Source organism: Anabas testudineus, chromosome 15, assembly GCF_900324465.2.
Source record: "Anabas testudineus chromosome 15, fAnaTes1.2, whole genome shotgun sequence".
Classification (NCBI taxonomy): Eukaryota; Metazoa; Chordata; class Actinopteri; order Anabantiformes; family Anabantidae; genus Anabas; species Anabas testudineus.
In genome coordinates this window covers 6388055-6402205 of record NC_046624.1, presented here as the reverse complement: position 1 = coordinate 6402205, position 14151 = coordinate 6388055, and the positions used below count along the sequence as shown (strand labels likewise).

Genomic DNA, 14151 nt, shown 5'->3' with positions numbered 1-14151 from the left:
AAATATTTAGTTACACCCGCAATGTGACTGTTATGGTTGCAGCTCATGTGGTTTATGTATATTCCGAGTTAAAGAAAGAGCCTGTTAACGCGCCGCTGACGCAGCTTTCCTGAGACTCTGCAGCAGCGGAGCACAGCAAAGATTTATTAACTGGTGTTTTTCTACTGACACCTGCTGGTAGAAATAACAGCAAGCCAATCAACCAAAAACCATCATCAACTGGGAGAGTTAATGCTGCAGCTCATTAAAAAAAAATCTCATTATGGCCCCTTAATAAGCTGTAGTTAATATAATTGTATCCATTATTTTATACGTCTGCTTGATCAGCAGTATGACTTTTAGACAATCATACAAAATATTAATACAATTAGATTTAAATAAAAGGAGGCTGCATGTTGTGCTGCTTTAGGGACAGCAGGAATTTGCATTTGTTAAGTTGGCGATCATGAGGTTCTGCTGAAACCTAGTCTAGTGTTGTCATCGATCACATGATGTAAAAACAACGAAATGCACACACACTTCGGCTCGGCGACTATCTGAGCATTTAAAAGCAGCTTTTACGCACCACACCACTGCCTATGAAACAAGATCCTGGACAATTACATCCACCTAGTGCAACCTTCCTACATCTTACTACATCAAATAGTGTATTTGTAACACACTCAACCTAACACAAGATGTCGCTATTATTATACTAAAGCAACAGACACAGCAGACTAACCTGTTAGAAAAAATGTTTATTTTGTTGCCCAGCATGTAAAAAACATCCCACCAAGTTGCATTAAGGCATTTTTAGTCCTGTTTCACAATAATACTAATACTTCTCATAATAATCCAGACATCTGACATGAGATGATGGCATGCTTTGCTGCAATGAATTTCACATTAAATTATATATATATATATATATATATATATATATATATATATATATATATATATATATATATATATATATATATATGTATATATATATATCCCTTGAGCTTTATTCTCAGTTTATGTGCACTCGGGAAAGAAGTCAACATATTAGTGTTTATATGTACAATTCTGAGGAACAGATGTGAAGTTATAGAAAATGTGGATAAGGATAACGCAGAGTAATTAAAGGCACAGTAAGATCACACCTCTTGTTTTCAGTGGCAATTTCAGCAGCTATAGTTTATTAATGCTGAGTGGCTCCTAATTTTATGTCAAACATCCACACAGTGTCATCTCTCAGCCGCCTCATTTCAGTACTCCACACAGCCCACGCTCTCTGCGTTGTTGGGACACTTGCAGGTGCGGCCGGTTGGAGTCGCTAAACAGAGGTGAGTGCAGCCTCCGTTGTTCACAGCGCAGTAGTTTTGTCCTGGAGGCAGGAGAAAGCATACGGACTCTTATTAATGCAGGACACTCCAGCGTATTTGTGTAAATAATAAGCAAACCCCTGTAGACAACAGCAGGAAAAAGCTTCTTCACTGTCTTTTAAACAGATATAAACATTCTCCACTTAAACATTAGGAACTCCAGATGCTGGAGGCCCCTCTCTCTCTTGCCTCCGCATTCCCTGGCTTTACGCACGCAGCCTTATCTAAAAGGGAGGATGAGGCCGGGTGCTGTGCAGTAACATCAGTCACCGCTTCACTTCATCAATACTGGCCGCAGAATTCCTCTTGTTGCTCTCAGGTCAGGGAGTGAACCTGTGATCTCAAAATTCTTTATAGTGGGTACAGAGGTCACGAAACAGGGCGGCTATGTCCTGAAACCTGACACATAAGTCAGCCCCCAAGCGTACACGGGTCAAACTATTTTTAATAATGGCTCTTTAGTGGGGCTGCACATCTGTGCTAAATGCAATGTGTGTATTAAACATAAAACCCTAAAAAGCACGTTATTTAAGGAGAATATCATTTTGCTTAATACCTGAAGGACAATGTGCATAAGCTGTTGCAATGCCGTATAGTTTGGTCCGTTTCTGAGGCTGGAACTCCTCAGTCTCCTTTCCAGAATGGCGGTCCACTGCAACCACGGCATCCCTGTTGTAAACACAGTCAGCACAACAGTTCAGAGTTGACCGCTCTGTGAATGTTAGCATTCTGCCTCCTGCATGTTGTATACAGTCTGCCAAGGAAGAGTAAGGTCTAGGGTAGGTTTTTTTTTTTTTTTTTGCTGTAAATGTTTGTTTTAAACTGTTAAAACCTCTACCACCCCCCTCCACCACCGTCTCTCAACCTTGTCCATAAGACCTCCAGCCCTGATGGGATCAGCACTCACAGTTGCTCACATAGGCTAAGAAATTGCAAGCAGCTGCCCCTTTTTAAGTTACCTCCTCACCCTACGTGTGTGTGCGTGCACGCACACACACACGCACACACACACACACACACACACACACACACACACACACACACACACACACACACACACACACACACACACACACACAAATGGGCACCCCAACCCCCGCTGTTTTGCAGCAGCTAACACACTGAACCAGCTGCATGTGAAGAAAGCTCCACAGTCTTCAGAGTGGGAGTATCCAAATATGGAAGAACATCAAGGGCCCATGCTTGAAGTGTGGGGAGCTTTTTGACCTCAGACCCACCCTCTCCTTCCTCCACCTTGACAGATCTGGGTTCTTACACTGCACAGTGGACCATGGATAAAGGCTGAAATATACTGTATTGTAGCATCAAGGATAGGGTCTATTGCAGCCTTTATCCATGGTCCACTTCAATACTTATAACATGGCACTCTTAATTAAATTATTTAGAATAACAACGACTAGTTTCTTTTATCCAATATGTTGTCACTGGAAAAAAAGTGAGAGTTCCCAAGAATACAAGAAGTCAAACCTCCGCCAGTCAGTGTAGTAGAGGTTCTTCCCGAAAGACGTCACTCCAAAAGGGTACAGAATCCCCGCCACAATCTGCCTGCGGTCACCACGACCAGGATGCATGCACTCCATTTTATGCGTGCCTAGAGGTGAGAGACTACATTTAGTGCCGATCACGTGGCACACGTCATCTCACAGACGAGTCATCTGCTTGAAATCTGCCGTACCTGCATCTACCCAGCAAAGCAGGGAGCTCTGAAAGTCGTAAGTCAAACCGTTTGGCAGGCTGAGGTCATCTTTAACCAGCACCCGTCTGTTGGATCCATCCATGTGAGCGGTCTCAATCTTGGGGGCCTCGCGGTTCCAGTCAGCCCAATACAGATTACTGTAATAAGAACAGGCTTGGAGTCAGTGCAATGTCCAGTTCAACAAGAAGCAACAAAAACTTTAATAACTTGTAGGGACATTACACACCCATTGGGAGGATCTGTGATGATAGCGCGAGGGTTGACAAGATCAGAATCTATAATGACGCGACGCTGAGACCCATCCAGAGAGGCCACCTCGATGTGGTCCTCCACAGAGTCTGTCCAGAACATAGTACGTCCCAAGTGGTCGATGGCGATACCCTCAGGGCTTTCCAAATCTGTTGTGAGGTTACAGTTTGCACATCAGTAAACACACTCGATTTCACATTTATTTCACGAACTGACTCATAATGAGAGAGACACAGTAGCAGGGAACAGTAACGCTGACCTGATCTAATCACGTGAATGGGGTCTCCTCCCTGGATGCTGGCTTTGCTGATTGAGGGAGATGTGATTTCTGTCCAGTAGACCATTTTCTCGACACAGTCATAAGCCACTCCAATGACTACCTTCTCCTACGGAGGGGGTCGGCAAACAGAAATCTTTGAAGTGCGCTTATAAAAACATGGTGCAGACATGTATTTCAACATTAACGTCTAGACATTAAAGTCCAAACAAACAGAGCCATCCAGTCAGCGTGCAACTACTCGAGACTTCAGGCCAGCTGGTTTGGAAATCAGCGTAACAAGAAATTCTAACTGCAATTCCGAAGATGTCTGACTGATGTTAGTAATTACTGTGAATGTCGCCATGTGTGTCCAATAAAGTGCACGACTTGAAAGCAGAAGACCTCAGCCTGCCAAATCACAGAACTGACTCCAATGAGAGACTGACTTTATGGTATCGTCACAAAGGAAGAATTCCAACCTCTTTAGACAGTTTTTATTTTACAATCTACATAAACACACCTGTTGAACTGTATATACAGTATATACAGTTCAACAGTGTTTTGTTTACACAAAAGTACATTTGAAATTGAAGACAAACTGAAATTACAAGCTTTCGTCACATAGATGTAAAAACTAATTGGCTTTGTAAGAAAGGCACTGGTATTAAGATTAAGAATTTTATGTTTTATTTATGTTAAACATGTCTAAAATGAAATAGATCGCACAAAGAGAAACTTACAGGGAGATGAAGGACAGTTTTGGCGTCATCCTTTTTCATATCATAACCCTCTAGTGGGATGTGGTCTATCTTGCCGTTCTGGGAAAACAGCAGGTGTGTTCCTGGAGGCAGGGGGTGGACGGTGGGTCTAGTGGTGGGGCCGACAGGTGGTGGAACAACACTGTGGTCGATACCTGATGGAAAACATATTCAGAAACCAACCTCAAATCAGCATAAAATTAGCCTTTTTGATATTTTTGTTTTGTGTTTCCTCGTAGGTCATGTAGAGTTTTGGTTTGAGTACGAGTGATTTACTCACACATTGGTCTGCTGCTGGGACCGGCTTGGGACCCGGGGATCTCCTGTCCATTTTGGTCCACACACCAGCAGTATCCTGAGCTGCTGTGGCACTGCATCGGTTCGTAGGCACCATACTGGTCGCAGGTAGGGATGTACTGTCCGACGGGAGGCCGGGGGCCTCGTGGGCCATGCTGGGTCACACCCAGGATACTATCTCTGTGGATCTCACACTGAGTTTTTGGCCTCTCTGAAGATAAAAGTCAGAAACAGATTTCAAGTCAATGATAAAACCTGTTCATAAGCTCATGTATATTTATACCTGTCTTCTGCTTTAAGCTGCACAAAATCTCCCACATTCCTTGTAAGGCATGACAAATTCCTTTTGCTCTCCAGAAGAAAATGAAAAACAGGTCCCAGCTGGCACCAATAAACTGTGGCGATGGGTTCATTTCCAAGTGGAATAAACAACGCTGCGAATGAAAATGATCCATTTTCTACTACTGCGCCTGCAGCTACTACATCAAACTGAAGTGAAAGAATTATATTGGTTCCAGCGCAGGCAGAGTGTTACCAGACTGTACGGAAAATCAATCATCCGACAACAAAGCACTATTTAATGTTTTCCGTTATCTGAAAGTGACTTACCTGAAGAGCAGTGGAGACCGTCCCCATAGTAACCTAGCCTGCACTGGCAGCTGAATGATCCCTGTGTGTTATGGCACACAGCGTCCTGATGGCACCTGCCTACCTGGCACTCATCTATGTCTTCACGTGGGATAAGAGAAAGAGAGTGAGAGCAGAGAAGAAGCGGTCATCACAAGCTGGAATAGTTTCTGCATGTCCTCGCCGTGTCCTTTTATGGTGATGGCTTGACAATACGAACTGGGTCTGTCGGTGCCCAAAACTGTGCTCAATGTGAAGAGCATGGAGCGTGGAGAGGAATGGAAACACATCACACCAACACTCATGACCTCCACATGTGAAACACCCATCTGCTTTTCATGTTTTGCTGTTCACGCTGCAGATGTATTATGTAACCCACTTCACATCCCCCAGTTCTGAGCAGATGGTTTAACAATTAAAGCCCTTGCACTGCAATCTGGACTACTTTTGTCAGTGTAATTTACTTTTATATTTAGCCTGTTGACTAAAAATACTACAGCTCCAACCATTTTGAAGCATCTCATATGATTTCATAGGCAGCCATTAGTTTCATCACATTGTCACAGTAAGGCCATCACAAGGAAGCACGAATTTCAAAACTCCCCTTGTTAGTGTGATAACGAACGCTCTGACCCCTGAGATTGGAGGATGAATTTTCATTGCCTCAAGCTACTCATTTTCCTAATGTCCTCATTACCTTTTTTTTTTCTTTTACCTCTGCACCGATCGTCTGGCAAGATACTGCAGCTCATGAAAGCAACAGTCAACTCTCAGAGCTCAGACTGCTCTTTCTCTCAGCGCAACAAGTATAAAGCCTGGAGGCCGGAACAATTATCAACATTACAGTGTTTCATTCATTATAATCAATTCACAACATGAGTAAATCTAAATTCTATTAAAATCAGTAATTAAAAATGCAATTAAATAATTGATTAATAAACTAATTTCTCCAACCCAATCATAATTTCATTATATTATTCTATATTAAGAATTAGATTTTTCAAATTAGTCTATTAATTAGAATGGGTATATTTACTATACGATTTACTAATGTGTCTACCTATTAGATTTTTTTCTCTTTTCTAATTTACAAACAATTCTGTTTTAATTAAAAGATGTAAAGGCAGTGTGTCACATCCGCAAAACAGCAGCAGAAGCTCAGACTGGCCATGTGTTGGTTATGTGTTGGCAGAAATCTGGCCAGTCAGGGCTGCTTTGAGAATTGGATGTCATGTATTTCTAATGGCATTGCAACATTTATAAGTAACAACCCCAAAACCTATTATAGACACTGTGGTGTGGTCAGTCATGATACATTTATATATTGAATACTTAGTGTCCCTGTGCAGTACCTTGGCAAATTCTGCCATCTCCTGTGAAGCCTTGCCGGCAGGTGCAGATGTAGGATGACCCTCCGGTGTAGCTGCACAGAGCACGCTCAGGAATGTCACAGGTATGAGTGCCTTCTTCACAGGCATCCACAGGTCGGTGAAACTCTGAGGAAGTAGCAGGCGAATACTGTTTATTTAGTCTGGTACAGAGAAATCAAATCCTCACAGCCTTTATTGTAGAGCAGAAATAACCAGACATCACATTAACATTTACATTGTTACAGTTTGAATCAATTACAAAACCTATGTATGTGCAACTATTCTTAGTGTGTATCCATGTATTCCATCTTGCTGACCATGGGCTTCTAAATATTTGAATCCATTTAGCAACAGTTTATAACTGAACCTGTTCGTCCCCAGATTTGTGTAATATGTATTTATATTAAACACACCACACTTACCAACACAGGTCCGCCCGTCACTGCTGAAGTGAAATCCATCTTCACATTCACAGCGGAAAGTCCCGGGCTGGTTGTTGCAGATCGCGTGAGAGCCACAGATCTGAGGATCTTCTCTGCACTCGTCAATGTCTGATAAAGACGGGAGTGAGTTATCATATGCTAATGAGTGCCACGACTGAGTTTAGGACTCTGAAGTCTGGATTTGTCAGTGTCCTTCATTATCAGATGTCAGGAGATCAGAGGAGAGAGCTTAATTATATTTCCTAATTACAAATGTTCCAAGATAGCATCTGTCTGAAATACTTCCTTCTTTTTTTCGACTGTGCCCCAAAGCTCTTCCTGTCTAGTCTCTTGGTTGTACAAAGCTGGGAAGGAGGATCACACTGGATATGTTAACCTGGTCTGGGAGTATGAGACACTGTTTATCATGAGGGACTCCCTCGTCTAATTGGCAAGATTGCGTACTTCCCCAGGAAGGAAGCTTGCTTGGAAGCAGAAAGCAATAGTTTAGAGAATGGAGACGCTGCTACACCCTCTTTATCGCCACAAACAATGGAAACAAAAGTCCTTTTCTGTATGATAGCTTTTATTCCATCATTCTTACCATAACATGTGCGGCCATCGCCGTTGAAACCAGTAGCACACTGACAGCTGAACTGGTTTCCCTGTCCAGCTCGGCAAACAGCGTTGGTGTCACAGCCGTGTCGTCCAGTGAAACACGGATTCTCCTCTGGCTGCATTCCTGAGAACAGAAGTTGCAGGACGATGTTGATGCATCAGCTCGTGTGATTTTACAACACAAGCTTCAAAATTCGCTATCACACAGTAGCCCTAACTTTGAGGAAAACTGTCCCTGGTCAGGATATATGTTGCGCACCAGAAAGGAAGCTGAGACTAAAAACAGGAAGACAGGAATAATTTCTGTGACCTCACCATTAATGTCCCCGATCTTGTTGCTCATGGCAAACCGGATGAGTTCATTATTAGCATCGTACAGAACAAAGACCTGGTCCACGCTGAGCATCTGTGTAGGCTTTACGTCTCCTGAAGACTCGTCATGCTGGCAGCCCTGGAAGCTGATGGTCTGACGCCACTGATATGTCCTGGTGTAAGTGGAGCCATCGGGTAAGCTCACTACATATTCCCGATTGGAGGATGAGGTGATCACTAGAGGGACCGGCAGAAAGATAAATAGATTTTCAAGTCACTCAAGTAGATTTTCTCAGTCCTTTTCTTACTAAGTGAGTTTAGATGAGTGACAAAAAATGCATTTAAAAACGTCTGTCAGAATGAAACTATTTCTCTGTTCGCGCTGTGTCTTACAGTTGTTGCTGTATTGGTAGATCTCAGAGTATGGGTCAATCCGTACAGTGGAGCCCAGAGGCACCTCGGGGACCCGGCCTTGTAGGGTGGTGCTCACAATCAGGTGGTCATGCTCGTCGATCCCTTTGAATTCCTGCTTGATGGTCAGCTTCTCATTCCCTGGCAGAAAGGTCACCTCAGCCTGCCGCGTGAACTCCCCCCCTTCAGAGGACAGAGAAGTCAGTGAAGGTTAACTCTGAGTGAACTTTGGCTCGTCGTCTTCTGTCCAAGCTGCGGTATTGTGAGGGGAATTTAGCTGGACACAGTGAGTAAAACTGCAGCTGTACAACTACAACTGACATTTCCTTCCGAAGATTTATGCGCCCTGAACATCTCCTTATTTTGTTATTTTCTAACCAAGTGAAGCTGCTGGATGTCATGTAACACATATTGCATTTGTACAACTGTTTCCCTCACCAATAATACTGAAGCCGTTCTTGAAGCCCGGCTGCTCCAGAGCAAACGCCCACCCAATGACACCACCCAGCGCCGAGAGGGGCTGCAGTGACGGTCCAACAGAGGATGGTATGTCGCTGATGGCGACATAGGAGCGGCCATCGTTCACCACAACGTATGAGTGGAGGTCATTGCCAGGGAAATCCACTGGAGTAGGAGAGTTGCCCACATATACTTTTCCATTCACTTTTCCATTCATCCTTTGTGGTTTTCCTGCAAAAACAAACCACAACCATCAAAGGTAGTCTGAGCAACCAAACCTGATACCTGAACCCACTGATTTCTGCCTGTGTTTACTTTAATTTCTGGGCTTGTGTAACAGGCACCTGAGGAAAGTGGCTAAGTGACACGTGCAAAAAAAGAACTTCCTCCTACAGCTTCACATGTGCACGCTAACAAGACGTAATGCCTCAAATGTGTCCTGGATGATATTGATATTGATGATATTAACATGTTTTAGATATCTAGATCTTCTGAATGAAACGTGTCTACCTAATGTATAAACATACCCTCTGCCACACACTGTATGCCGTTCCCATAAAAGCCGGGCCTGCAGTGACAGCAGTATCCATTGAAGTAGTCCTTACAGTCAGCAAACTGGGAACACTTGTTTCTGTTGTTCGCACACGTCCCAAAGTTGTATGAGAACACTGGGGACACAGGTAAGCACAGTAAGGATATATTTGGGAGAGCTAACCCATTTAAGAACTACAATGTTTATTCTCTTTAAATCAAAATATAGAGAACAAGATTACATCACATACTCACCATCTACATTTATATCTGGTTGGTCCACAACTACCACTTCTGGGTTCTCAGGCTGGTACTGAACTGGGTGAACTTCGATCTGGCCTGCGTCTGAGTCATACTGTGGATACCCGGCTTCCTGTCCATTAATATACAGAGGCCTCTTTGCCTCAGTGGACTCCTCATTGTAATCAGCCGCACCCTGAGATGTGGCCTCTGCAGGTAGGTCAGTGACCTCACCTGGTGCCACGTTGGTAAAATAGGGAGCTGTTCCAATTTCATATACCCAGACACCCCGCAGCCCAGAGTTAGTCTCCCTATATGGGTGAAAGAGTTACGTTTGTGTGTGGACAAACCCAGTCACAATACAATATAATAAAGTCACACTCATTAACATTATCCAGCATTTAACATGGACCACGAAACAGTGTTCCTGTGTTGACAGGCATTGGGTGACTTACTCTGCTAAAGCCCTGACAGACGCCTCGTCATCAGTTGTAATGCGGTAGTATGGTCCATTTGACGTAAGGAAGAAATGCCGGACCAAACCCTTATTGAATCCAGCATGAATGATGACGCTACTGTGATGTACAGGCGTGGAGGTGAACCGGATTCCATCCCGGGGGTACAGGACAATAGCAAATGAGGACGTCTCCAGGGATGCAATAACCAGCTGGAAGGTGTTTCTCTGTACAGTAAAAGATTAACAAGGCTGTAAACAATCTGTTTCACCCCAGATGACTTAAATAACCATGTGATGCTCACCTTCTGGACTACACTATCTCCTCTGCTTTGACGTTCGTGGGTTGCGACATCAGCCCAGGTGATCAGCACAGCGTGGGTGGGATTGACTTCATCGTCCTCAGGGAAGGCTCTGTTGATGTGCTCAGCTGCCCGACGCAGGACATCGGGGCCGGTGTCTTGACGGAAGAAAACCTTCCCCACCCCATCGCTTGTGTCCAAGTCTCCTTGCAGAGCCGCAATCATGCCAAAGTCTGGGGGCATTTTGCCAAGATAGGTCGGCTCGCTTGCTGGCTCTGCTGTGGCAATAAAACCATTGGTGTTGATCTGACATGAAAAGCTTAAGTTAGCAATGGGGATAAAAAGAAATTGATATTTGTAACCAACTTTCTTTATGACATTGGAACTGTTTCACAGCAGAAACAAACCCGATCCAGTCTGAGCCAGTTTGATCTTTACTCTGAGCTCATTAGTCTAATCATCCAAGTCAGTTGTCATGTGCTGCAAATGAACAAACAAGATGTCATTTAACACAGAGTGCTACACACTTAAGGTTTAATGGGAGCACACGCAGGCCTGGTAAAATAAAGAACAACTTGGGTTATGTCAAAAACACACAAACTCATGCTCATGGGGCTCCTCCACTTCCTGACCAGGGGAAAACAAGAGCACTATTCCTGGCCGGGGCCACACTGTTTCCTGTGCCTGCCCCTGACAATCAGCCCCAGAGAGCCCAATGATTGTACACTAATCTTCATTACAGAAACTTCCTGCCTAACTGGGAGATAAAGCTGGAGAAATGATCAGTGATTCTGATTTCACAGACGCAGTGTGGAGAGATCTTTATGGTTAGCGGACACCTCGACACGTTGGTGCTCAGTGAAAAGACGAATTACACTCAGGAGAAGACAATAAAACGTCCTAATGGTCAAAGAAAATGTTTGTTTGTCTGGTGTGAAAAACATTACTGTTCCCCTACAGGACATTTTTAGGGAAGACTGCCTTGTAAGTAAAAAACCAAAAATCTAGCCATCATGACTGCAGTGGAGAAATATGTGAGTGGTGGGTGGTGAAGAGATAACTTGGAAATACTGAACAGTGGGAAACCACCATACACTGATTACTGTATCATGGAATTAAATATTTAGAGCAAATGTCAGGCTCATGTAACAGATTGTCTAATAGCTCAACTCTTTGGGAAACACTGTGTATGGTTGTATAACTGAGAAATTACAACACACTGGTGTCAATCAGTCAGACTGGAGCTCGGCTTCTTTGCAAATTAGAAACCCGAACTGCTGCAGACTACAGAGCCTCCATGAGAAATACAACATGGACAAATTAGTCAAATAATGAGTTCCTGCATGTAAAGGGAAATGCCTTTTTTATATCATTATCCTTATAAAGGGCTGTTTGTCTGTCCAACACAATGGTGCAGCTTTCACCTTTTACAAGTCATTTAAATGCCTCACATTGTAACTGCAAACAGAACATGGAATAATGCAGTAGGGTTCATTCATATGTATTTGTATGTATATGTTATGTAGTGATGTAGGGTGTTAACATTTTAAACGTCTGTGTTTGGTTCTCATGAGACAGTTCTCAGATTTCTACTTTTGCTTTTGCCTCAACACTTAAAAAAGAGCTTAGACACACACACACACACACACACACACACACACACACACACACACACACACACACACACACACACACACACAGATAGACTTAAGATAGAGCAGCCTCTATGATAAGTAAATCAATATGTGCACAAACTACAGAGCGACAGAAACGTCCCAGTCCATGATATATGTTGCAATTCCCAGGCTTTGTTTCACTTTTCTAAGCACTGGCCCCTTTTCAACTGCCCGGCGTTTTCTACATTGTGCGCAATTGCGCAAGATCGACGGACTGTCCTGTCCAGCGCCACGAAATCTCAGGCGTTTGTGTGAAAAGTATGATTTGGTACTAAGATGTGGGTTAACTTACAAAGATGCTGTGGAAAGTGGCATCATAAAAAATCACGGGATTGTCCAGGTCCAGTCGGTGCGTCTGGTCATTCCCCGGTTCCAGTAACTGGTCTCCTGCGCTTGGTCCGAAAGGAAAAAGCTCATCCCGTGTTATGCTCCTCACCGAGGCCACAAATCCCAGAAAACACGCACAGACGAGCCACCCTTTGTTCCAGCCCATTGTTGGTGTTCCAGAGTCCGTTAAGCAGTCCTGATAGTCCAAGCCAGGTTAGAGGAGTGACGAACAGGCGCAAATGAAGAAAGTTCACTCAGAGTTTGAGAGAGGTGGAGCCGAGTTTTCAGAAAAACCACCAACACTGGAGGGAGAAATCAGAGGTAGCCTCCACTTTTCATTTCACACTGTTACTGAAACAAGTTCCTGATTATAGGCTGGCGTGCCCTGGGTCAGTTTGGCATCAGCAGTGATGAAATAAAAATAGAAATAAAACCTAGTTGTGAGGCCTAGTAGAGGAGAGCAGCAGGAACCAAGAAGCTGAGGGGTCAGTTTCCCATTATTTGCTTTTATTCAAATTCCTGAAACTCTCTTCTAGTGTTGCCAATACAATGAAAAGCAGCCATATCTGTTTTGATGATTAAGTATAATAATACAGGGGCCACAGTGAGGGAGGTATAAGGGGCTCCAGGGGGACAACACTGGAACAGTATTGTTAAGTTTGGACACAGGCCGAGGGGCCATCAGAGCAGACATTATGTGAAGGGCAATATCACAGAGCACTGTACCATACACTAATCATTTGAGGCATGCCGCTGCCGCTATCAGACTCCACTCCAGCTGGGATAATGAGGGGCATGCTGTATGGTTGAAGTGGGAGCTGTTTCTGCCCCGCTGCTCAGTCATCATCAGTGTTTTGGTCCAGTTATCTGAGCCACTGTGGGACACACTGTCATGGCTTTTTAATAGGAGTATTCATGGTCTTTATGATCCCTAATGATTTTTGTGACTACTGACATTCTGTGCAAAGTGACCATTTGACCAAAACGTTGGACTTTTGCACACAGTTGCAGTCTGTGCCAACAGATGTAGATTGTTGTGATATCTCCGGCTCCACTTTTAAACTCCTCGTCATTGCAATCAGTCTTTAGCGCTTTAACATTTCTAGTTTCTCTGCTTGTATTGTATCGACTGTGCTGTGTAAGGAATGCTGCATCAGAGAAGGGTGAAGACATTTAAACCTGCTCCTGTATGGAACACAAGAAAAAGTTATAATATGCTTTTGTATTGTATGACACACTCATTTCGGATTTAGTATTACAGATTCATGTACCAGCTTTTGTTGTTGACCTGCTGAGTTACAGTAGATGTTAATGATGCTGGTAATGATGTGGGCTGCATCACATAATCATAACAGTGAAGATGGTCATTACTCTCTCTATAAGTAACCGTTTTGACTGAAGGACAATGGTGTTTAACAAATGTCCTACTATGATTAGCCTGTGCGTTCTGTTGGCACAGGAAACCATGGTCACTATCATCAGGCACACTGCTCTCTTGCTCCCTCTGGTGCTTGTGCAGTAGAAATATCCACAGAATAAAACAGATTTTTCACCTACGTTTATTACTCAAAAATACATTTTTTCTTGAAAAATTAAAATAGGTCCCAGTTCTGTTCTGACTGAGTCACTGAACTTCTCTTCTCTTGATCTAATCAGGGGCTTAGAACTGATATTCAAAGCGTTAGTATATTAACCATGAAAAAAGTGGTAGCAGGATGTATTTACACATGTATTTAAACAATCAGTTATGATTAATCAGAGTTACGTTGTGTC

At 43.5% G+C, this 14151-nt stretch overlaps 1 protein-coding gene across 1 annotated transcript; it reads right to left on the bottom strand.

The window, feature by feature from the left end:
• Nucleotides 1-955: 955 nt before the first annotated feature.
• nid1a (nidogen 1a) lies at nt 956-12672 on the bottom strand. The gene is made up of 20 exons (XM_026355170.1): nt 12344-12672; nt 10379-10681; nt 10075-10301; nt 9635-9930; nt 9376-9516; nt 8828-9079; nt 8372-8572; nt 7982-8215; nt 7653-7790; nt 7049-7177; nt 6609-6752; nt 5239-5358; nt 4613-4840; nt 4315-4487; nt 3575-3701; nt 3293-3464; nt 3046-3203; nt 2838-2961; nt 1906-2018; nt 956-1351 (listed from the first exon to the last, which is right to left on the bottom strand). The coding sequence occupies exons 1-20, from the start codon at nt 12542-12544 to the stop codon at nt 1233-1235; spliced, it is 3600 nt and encodes a 1199-aa protein (XP_026210955.1). The 5' UTR covers nt 12545-12672; the 3' UTR covers nt 956-1232.
• Nucleotides 12673-14151: the final 1479 nt, after the last annotated feature.

Excerpts from the sequence above, each read along its gene's own strand:
- nid1a (XM_026355170.1), bottom strand. The coding sequence starts at position 12,544 with ATGGGCTGGAACAAAGGGTGGCTCGTCTGTGCGTGTTTTCTGGGATTT. Across the intron at positions 3,702-4,314 it reads AAACTGTCCTTCATCTCCCT|GAGAAGGTAGTCATTGGAGT; the intron begins GTAAGTTTCTCT and ends CCCCCTCCGTAG. Across the intron at positions 3,465-3,574 it reads CATTCACGTGATTAGATCAG|ATTTGGAAAGCCCTGAGGGT; the intron begins GTCAGCGTTACT and ends ACCTCACAACAG.